We start from the raw sequence: 8,997 nt of genomic DNA, 5'->3' as shown, positions 1-8,997 counted from the left end.
CCCACATCTCAGTACATAAGGTGAGGTGAGACATATACACACTCACTCTCCAAGCTTTCCGTCTCTACGCGTTTCATCGTCCTCCCCAAACACGACTCATCAAGAGACTATTTAATATTGACCTATATTCAAGCGAGACTAGACGAAAAAAAAATTTAAATCATGTATCATGTTATCCGAAATAGTCAGAAAACTAGCCACATATTGGCAGATCACAGACTTCAAACTATATACTTCGTAAGTTTATAAGCCACTCCAGTGTTGGGAATGATAGTATGTGAAAATACAGTATATACCACTCAGGGAACACAAGTTCCAGAGATAATTTCCATATTCATACTAAATAACAGCACAGATCTCCCAGACATTATGGTTGCACATATCCCTAGTCTTTAAACTAGTCTATAAACTTACGAAGTATATAGTTTGATGTCTGGGATCTGCCTATATATGGCTAGTTTTCTGACTGTTTTGGATAACATGCTACACGATTTTACTTGTTTTCCCCATCTAGTCTAGCTTGAATATAGGTCAATATTAAATAAAGTCTCCCGATGAGTCGTCTTTGGTGAGGACGATGAAACCCATAGAAGTGAGAGGCTTTGAGAGTGAGTGTGTATACCTCACCTCAATCTATATACTGAAATGTGGGGTACATGTTTTTTCTCTTAGTCACCTTCTGACTTACCTTCAGGGGGTGAATTATGGGTATAGTTTTACATTTGGAATTAATAAAGTTTAGTTTTATCCTTTTGTCAGCAAACATGAGGAATGACATGAGACAACCCCTTTAAGAAAATCCAATTTTGGTTAAAACTATTCCAACACATTATGAACATAACAATGGCTTCTCCCCTATGTGACATCTTTGATGTTTATTAACAGTTGATTTCCAAGTAAAATATTTCCCACATTAAGAAAATCAAAAAGGCTTCTCGTCTGTGTGACTGCTCTGATGTCTAATAAGATGCTCTTTCCGATTAAAGCATTTCCCACATTCTGAACAGAAAAAAGGCTTCTCCCTTGTGTGAGTTCTCTGGTGACTAACAAGATTTGCATTACAGGTAAAACATTTCCCACATTATGAACAGGAAAAAGGCTTATCCCGTGTGACTGCTCTGATGTCTAACAAGAAGCGCTTTCTGGTTAAAACATTTCCCACATTCTGAACAGGAAAAAGGCTTCTCCCCTGTGTGGGTTCTCTGATGTCTAACAAGAAGTGCTTTCCGGTTATAACATTTCCCACATTCTGAACAGGAAAAAGGCTTCTCTCCTGTGTGAATTCTCTGGTGGTAATCAAGATGCGCTTTCGTGTTAAAACATTTCCCACATTCTGAACATGAAAAAGGTCTGTCCCCTGTGTGAGTTCTCTGGTGTCTAACAAGAACCTCTTTCCGGTTAAAACATTTCCCACATTCTGAACAGGAAAAAGGCTTCTCCCCTGTGTGAGTTCTCTGGTGGGTATCAAGATGCGCTTTCGTGTTAAAACATTTCCCACATTCTGAACAAGAAAAAGGCTTCTCCCCTGTGTGAGTTCTCTGGTGACTAACAAGATTTTCATTACAGTTAAAACATTTCCCACATTCTGAACAAGAAAAAGGCTTCTCCCCTGTGTGAGTTCTCTGGTGACTAACAAGATTTTCATTACAGTTAAAACATTTCCCACATTCTGAACAGGAAAAAGGCTTCTCTCCTGTGTGACTGCTCTGATGTCTAACAAGAAGCGCTTTCTGGTTAAAACATTACTCACATTCTGAACAGGAAAAAGGCTTCTCCCCTGTGTGATTGCTCTGATGTCTAACAAGATGCTCTTTTAGGTTAAAACATTTCCCACATTCTGAACAGGAAAAAGGCTTTTCTGTGTGACTGCTCTGATGTCTAATAAGATGCTCTTTCCGATTAAAACATTTCCCACATTCTGAACAGGAAAAAGGCTTCTCCCTTGTGTGAGTTCTCTGGTGACTAACAAGATTTGCATTACAGTTAAAACATTTCCCACATTCTGAACAGGAAAAAGGCTCCTCCCCTGTGTGACTGCTCTGATGTCTAACAAGAATCGCTTTCTGGTTAAAACATTTCCCACATTCTGAACAGGAAAAAGGCTTCTCCCCTGTGTGTGTTCTCTGGTGTCTAACAAGAAGCTCTTTCCGGTTATAACATTTCCCACATTCTGAACAGGAAAAAGGCTTCTCCCCTGTGTGTGTTCTCTGGTGGTAATCAAGATGCGCTTTCGTGTTAAAACATTTCCCACATTCTGAACATGAAAAAGGTCTGTCCCCTGTGTGAGTTCTCTGATGTCCAGTAAGATGCTCTTTCCGATTAAAACATTTCCCACATTCTGAACAGGTAAAAGGCTTCTCATCTGTGTGACTGCTCTGATGTCTAATAAGATGCTCTTTCCGATTAAAACATTTCCCACATGCTGAACAGGAAAAAGGCTTCTCCCCTGTGTGGGTTCTCTGGTGCTTAACCAAAACTGATTTCTCGCTAAAACATTTTCCACATTCTAAACATGAAAAAGGTTTCACCCCTGTGTGGGTTCTGTGGTGCGTAACCAAAGCCGGTTTCTGTTTAAAACATTTTCCACATTCTGAACAGGAAAAAGGCATCTCCCCTGTGTGGGTTCTCTGGTGCTTAACCAAATCTGATTTCCATTTAAAACATTTCCCACATTCTGAACATGAAAAAGGCTTCTCCCCTGTGTGAGTTCTCTGGTGCCTAACCAAATCTGATTTCCAGGGAAAATATTTCCCACATTCTGAACAGGAAAAAGGCTTCTCCCCTGTGTGGGTTCTCTGGTGTCTAACAAGAAACTCTTTCCGGTTAAAACATTTCCCACATTCTGAACAGGAAAAAGGCTTCTCCCCTGTGTGAGTTCTCTGGTGGTAATCAAGATGTGCTTTCATGTTAAAACATTTCCCACATTCTGAACATGAAAAAGGTCTGTCATCTGTGTGAGTTCTCTGGTGTCTATCAAGAACCTCTTTCCGGTTAAAACATTTCCCACATTCTGAACAGGAAAAAGGCTTCTCCCCTGTGTGAGTTCTCTGGTGGGTACCAAGATGCGCTTTCGTGTTAAAACATTTCCCACATTCTGAACATGAAAAAGGTCTCTCCCCTGTGTGAGTTCTCTGATGTCCAGTAAGATGCTCTTTCCGATTAAAACATTTCCCACATTCTGAACATGAAAAAGGTCTGTCCCCTGTGTGAGTTCTCTGATGTCCAGTAAGATTCTCTTTCCGATTAAAACATTTCCCACATTCTGAACAGGAAAAAGGTCTGTCCCCTGTGTGAGTTCTCTGGTGGTTATCAAGATGTGCTTTCGTGTTAAAATATTTCCCACATTCTGAACATGAAAATGACTTCTTTGCTTTAGGAGCAGTTTGTTTTTTAATGCCTCTTTTGTGACTTTGATTTTCCTTAGTAGTCGGTAATGAATCAGAAGACATGATCTGTTTCAAAGGATCAGCTGACAGATCTTTGCTGTGAATGGATGATTTTATAACTGGAGTAATAGCATTCACTTCAGTTGTATCTTGTAGGATCTCAAGATCATCATATTTAAAAATTGAAGAGGTCAGCTGTCCTTCTGATCTCCTGGTACAGTCATCTGCCAAGATAAAAAACAATTATTTTTTAATAAAATATCCTTGAATTTTATATTTTTGAACATTTCTAATTAAACTGTCCATAAAAATGGCAAGCTATGTGAAAAAAACTTTAATTATTTACCAAGACAATGACAGTTCACAGTCTAATAGAAAATCTTTTTAGATGCGAACTCTGCTTCAGGAAAATGGCCACCGCGATCTCCATCTGCGCACGCGCGGCATCCCGCGGCCATTTTCCTGAAGCCGCGGCCAGCAGAGCGCCGCTTCTGCGCATGCGCGGCCAAAGGAAGATGGCCGCCCCCACCGATCACCAATGAAATAGTGCACATCGCGCTCTTTCCACTCCCCTGTGCAGTGGATTCGGGACCTTGGACATGCGCACACCACTACGCCACCAACGGAAAACTAAGCAAGATCTGGGGAAAGACACCACGCCCATCTGACAGAACCAGCCTGATTGACAGGCGAAAACGACTACTTTGGTAACGTATTTCGGCAGCATAGGTGGGGAAACGGGGTCCACAAAATACACTATTGCAATGCACAGCTCAGGCCCTATTTAACAGTATTTTTATCTCATACGGAAAAAACGGGGTGACAGGTGCCCTTTAAGGCCGGGGTCACACTTGTGAGAAACTCGCACGAGTCTCTCGCATGAATACTCTGCACTGCCGCCGGCACTCGGGACCAGAGTGTACGGCTGCATGTATTTCTATGCAGCTTACCACTCCAGTCCCGAGTGCCGACGGCAGTGCCAGGTATTAAGGTCCGAGACTCTTGCAAGTTTCTCGCAAGTGGGACCCCGGCCTAACGCAGATTTTGTGTGTGTCTTTATTTCACTTTTTTATGTACTATTTTATTATGTTTATTCCTAAACATCGGGCTTGGTATTATCTATCTATAGATCTATCTATTATCCATCTATCAATCTATGTATCTATCTATCTCTTTCTTTCTGTGTGTGTAAACATTATTGTTCAATGGAGTAGGTAAATGAAGAGGTTGGACAAGAAATGAAATCACAATTCTTTTTTTTTCTATATTTAGCTTTCAAAAACGCATACAAGTCCGAAAAAAAATAAACGCATGAAAATAAGCATCAAATCCGTGCGGATTTTTACCTGTGTTTTCTGCCAAGAGATGCAGAATCTGCGCAGAAAATTTCACAGGCAATTCTGCAACGTATGCACATACCTGTAGCGGCTCAAAGGCTGTTGAGAAGCAACAGGGTTTCTATAAACCAATCCAGCAAAATGTCACCAGCGATGGCGGCGCCTGCGCAGTAGCATCTATAAGTAATAGATAGATGCTACTGGACAGGAGCCTCTGGTGTCATTTTGCTGGATGTTATTTTTTTTCTAAGCCTCATAATAGCCACAATATTATAGGCAAAATCAACAATAATATCAACACTATTATATGCATTATGTAAAATAGGGGGCAGGTCACTGAGGAATCAGTGACCTGTCATAAGTCAATACAGATGAATATGTAATCAGAGTACAAAATGAAGCCCCGCACACAGCCCCGCCTCAGAGCACGAGAATCTCATTAACTGAAAACTACAAATAAAGATTAAACAACAACCACAAGACGGATTTCATCACCAGATATCAATGTGATCAGTATAACGGCGCTGACCTGACACTATCTGTAGGTTACTGTGCACAATCCTGCTGATAGGGTAACTTTAAATTTAGATGTTCGGCATTTGGAAGAGGCGATGGAGAGTGTCAGGACTCTGAACATTTTTTATTACCTTTTGTGCATTACTGCCCTTTTTCAAGATGGCGTCTTTGGTCTCATGTGCACTTGTCTTCCTGCTATAAAACTCCACCCCAGCCTTCAGTCTGTGCTAGAGTATTCTGCTTTGCATCCAGCTCCTGATTACTCCCTGGCCTTGCAACTGCACCTGTGAACCTGTGTTGGAGATCCTGCCACTCTGCTCTGAGTTCCTGCTGCATACCCCAGTGTTCAGTAATCCTCCTTCATCTGCTGTTCGTGTTACTTTCATCTGCATTCGCTGGACATGTAAGCTGTAAACCTGAGACTGTTAATCAGGCCTCCCTGGTTGAGCTAAGTTATGATTTGAACTTCCTTATAAGCATATCTATCTGTGTCTGGACTAAAGACAAGGATTTATTCGTGTCAAGTATCCTCAAGAATAACTGTGCTTCATAGACTTTCTGCTTGTTTGCATTTTCCTCTGAAGTTTCCTATAGACTGCTGAGCTGCGTTTAATATTTACACCAAGTGTTATGGACTTGAGTTTCTCTCTGCACCTGTTTGTATAACCGTGTTATAATATAAACTTTACCACTTATAAACTGTGTCCTGTTGTCTTGTTCCACGCAAAGAGTCTCCTGAGTTATCCCCTATAATTATTACAAAGAGCTTTTTTAAGACTATCAGTTACACACTCACATAAGTGAGTTAGGCCGATCCCACCACAATCAAACTATCATACAGAATGAACAGGTAAAAAAAAGACAAAGAATAAAAAAGTATGTTACATCCCAAACAACAACGTATGTACGATGGGAGAACTCCAACACTATACCAGAGTTGCACTCATTTATGGTGAACCATTGGAGCTACTATGAGTCCTGACCAGAAGAGTAGAGAAGGTATTAGTGCCCCTATTTCAGGAGAGATTGTGCAGTAAGGTAAACTCCTTAGGATCGAACACATAATGTCATTTAGGACGTGGAGTGAATCCATGAAACCAGGGCTCGAGCAATGTCAACATATCTCCTGCAGGTGTGAATAAATGTATATTACAGACATCAGCCGTGCACAGCTTAGAGATATATCATGGCACAGGTAAAATGATTCTCCTGTAGTTTATCACAATCCTGATTGAAGTTAGAAGGTTTTAAAAGAAATTTAAAACTCAAGATAAAGGGAAACTCTGCTGTTATTGTACAGAAATTCACACTTGGCATCACTGCACATTTAATGTTGTCGATCATAAAAGTAAAGTTTGCACAGGAAGACTGGACCTGGTCTTGTAGGGACCATATGAGCACATTCAGCAGCACAGAAGGGGGAGAAGGTAGATTCATCCAATAAGATATCAGGGATCTAGGAAGCCAACAGCATCATTACCCTCTGCTTTCTCTTACAGACCCATCATAATATAATTCTTCAAGTGATTTTCTAACTTGTCAGCACATTCTACATTCACTGTCTTGACTTTGTTGTTTACAGATCTGGGCAGGTAACGGTCAGTGTCTTCTAATCCCAGGGGGTAGGTGGATCATCCAGGTGGTAAGTTCTATAGAAAAGGGCTTTCAATACCCAAAGTCATTTGAACAGTTTTTGGTGGAGGAGAATGTCATGGTCGGGAGGCCAAATGGTGATCGCACGATTGTGATACTGCCGGACTACACCACCTATAAAGCAGCCACAGCCGGTGGCGGAGAAGAATCTGTGACTTCTCTGCATTTAGTGATTACTACTCACCAGGGTAGTCATATATAGGAATCTCCTCTTTACACCACTCATCACCCCTCACATACGTCTCTGTAGTATTAATACAGGTCAGATCTTCACCCTGAAACAAATATTGTAAAAGTCACAGACAGATGGAGAAGTCACATCTATGATCAGCTCTAATCCTGCCATCTCCACCGTTGTCATTACACATGTATAAAACATATAATACTGGGGGATAAAACAAGACTGAGCACAAGACCTTCACAGCCGTCTACACTTCATAGGGGAGATCTCATGACACCTTCTCTCCATCTACCTGATGATTCTGAGGAACATTGGGATCTTCTTGTTTACAGTCCTGTGGAAGAAGAGGACGGGAACATCTCTCTGGGGTTGTCCTCTTACTGGATAGATCTGGAGGAAACACATACAGGGACTGAATTAATTCTTTACATACAGATAATTATAGGCCGTGTGTATTTAGTCCTGTCTATTACCTGGTGATGTGAGGGGCTGGGGAACCTCCATCATGACATCCTTAAACAGATCTTTGTGTCCTTCGAAATACTCCCACTCCTCCATGGAGAAATAGACAGCGACATCCTGACACCTTATAGGAACCTGACACATACATTGATACAGTCATCCCCTGATCCCTTCATAGCGTTACTGTATAATGTCCCAGCATTCCCAGCAGTGTCACCTCTCCAGTCAGCAACTCAATCATCTTATAGATGTGTTCTAGGAACTTCTGGTCATTGATGTCCTCATGTATCAGGGGGTGAGATGGAGGCCTCGTGATTGGGCTCAGGAGTCTTTCGCATCCCTCAGACAAAGGGTCCTGACAGGGTTCACTAGTGGTCCTCTTCTGTATTGTGTAATCCTGGTTATGGAGAGACACATTAATAAATCTCACTACAGACATTTCCAGAGTCCTCACCTCTCCAGTTCTGTCCATCTGTTATTCCCATAGATAAGAATGATGTAATGTGACGTCATCAGAATCTCTCACCTCTCCAGTAAGATGGAAGAGAATCTCTAGGGTGAGGTGTAATATCCTCTCCGCCATCTTGTCTCTGTCCATATCCATCTTTGATGGGCGATTCAGAAAAATTCTCTTATATAGAAGATCTTCACTGAGAGGATCCGATATTGTAGAGACCTGAATGAGAAGATGGAGAAGATGAGCCGATATAACATCCTAAAAATCTTGTGTAATAATACAATTACTGGAGATAATAAGGGCAAACATATGAGGAGATTTATTATTTTACAATATTTCGTTTCCTTCTTTACATCTACTAATAAAACCTATATATTTAGGCCACAGACAACAAGCAGTTTCTTCCTCGGAGTCGGCAGCTGAAAACGTTTCTCATAGACTCATCTTCCATAAGGCTAATTCTCCACTCATTTACCGACACTGGAATCGGCATTAGCAATACTGCAGGAGATATTCATTACACGTGACAGGAGAAATAACTACTTCATGATGAGGACTAGTGTTGAGCGATACCGTCCGATACTTGAAAGTATCAGTATCGGATAGTATCGGCCGATACCCGAAAAGTATCGGATATCGCCGATACCGATACCCGATACCAATACAAGTCAATGGGACACCAAGTATCGGAAGGTATCCTGATGGTTCCCAGGGTCCGAAGGAGAGGAAATATTAAAATAAAAAATATTGATATACTCACCTCTCCGACGCAGCCTGGACTTTACCGCTGTGAACCGGCAGCCTTCTTTGCTTAAAATGAGCGCGTTCAGTACCTTCCGCGGCACGCGACCAATCAGAAGCCGTGACGTCATGGAAGGTGCTGAACGCGCTCATTTTAAGCAAAGAAGGCTGCCGGTTACTACCAGGGCGCGTCCAAGGGTGAGTATATCCCTATTTTTTATTTTAATTCTTTATTTTTTACATGGATATGGATCCCAGGGCCTG

General features: G+C 41.5%; 1 protein-coding gene across 1 annotated transcript in view; it reads right to left on the bottom strand.

The window, feature by feature from the left end:
• Nucleotides 1–1,734: 1,734 nt before the first annotated feature.
• Nucleotides 1,735–8,997, bottom strand: part of LOC143767930 (uncharacterized) — an 85,120-nt gene continuing 77,857 nt past the window's right edge. Inside the window, exons 6-11 of the mRNA XM_077256454.1 lie at nucleotides 8,062–8,211; nucleotides 7,753–7,932; nucleotides 7,547–7,670; nucleotides 7,366–7,463; nucleotides 7,077–7,167; nucleotides 1,735–3,610 (exon numbers count right to left, since the gene is read on the bottom strand). Of these exons, the coding sequence (XP_077112569.1) occupies nucleotides 1,743–3,610; nucleotides 7,077–7,167; nucleotides 7,366–7,463; nucleotides 7,547–7,670; nucleotides 7,753–7,932; nucleotides 8,062–8,211 (2,511 nt within the window). The 3' untranslated portion in view covers nucleotides 1,735–1,742. The remainder of the gene's footprint in view (nucleotides 3,611–7,076; nucleotides 7,168–7,365; nucleotides 7,464–7,546; nucleotides 7,671–7,752; nucleotides 7,933–8,061; nucleotides 8,212–8,997) is intronic.

Source organism: Ranitomeya variabilis, chromosome 4, assembly GCF_051348905.1.
Source record: "Ranitomeya variabilis isolate aRanVar5 chromosome 4, aRanVar5.hap1, whole genome shotgun sequence".
NCBI classification, from domain to species: Eukaryota; Metazoa; Chordata; class Amphibia; order Anura; family Dendrobatidae; genus Ranitomeya; species Ranitomeya variabilis.
This window is presented reverse-complemented; position numbering and strand designations above follow the sequence as displayed.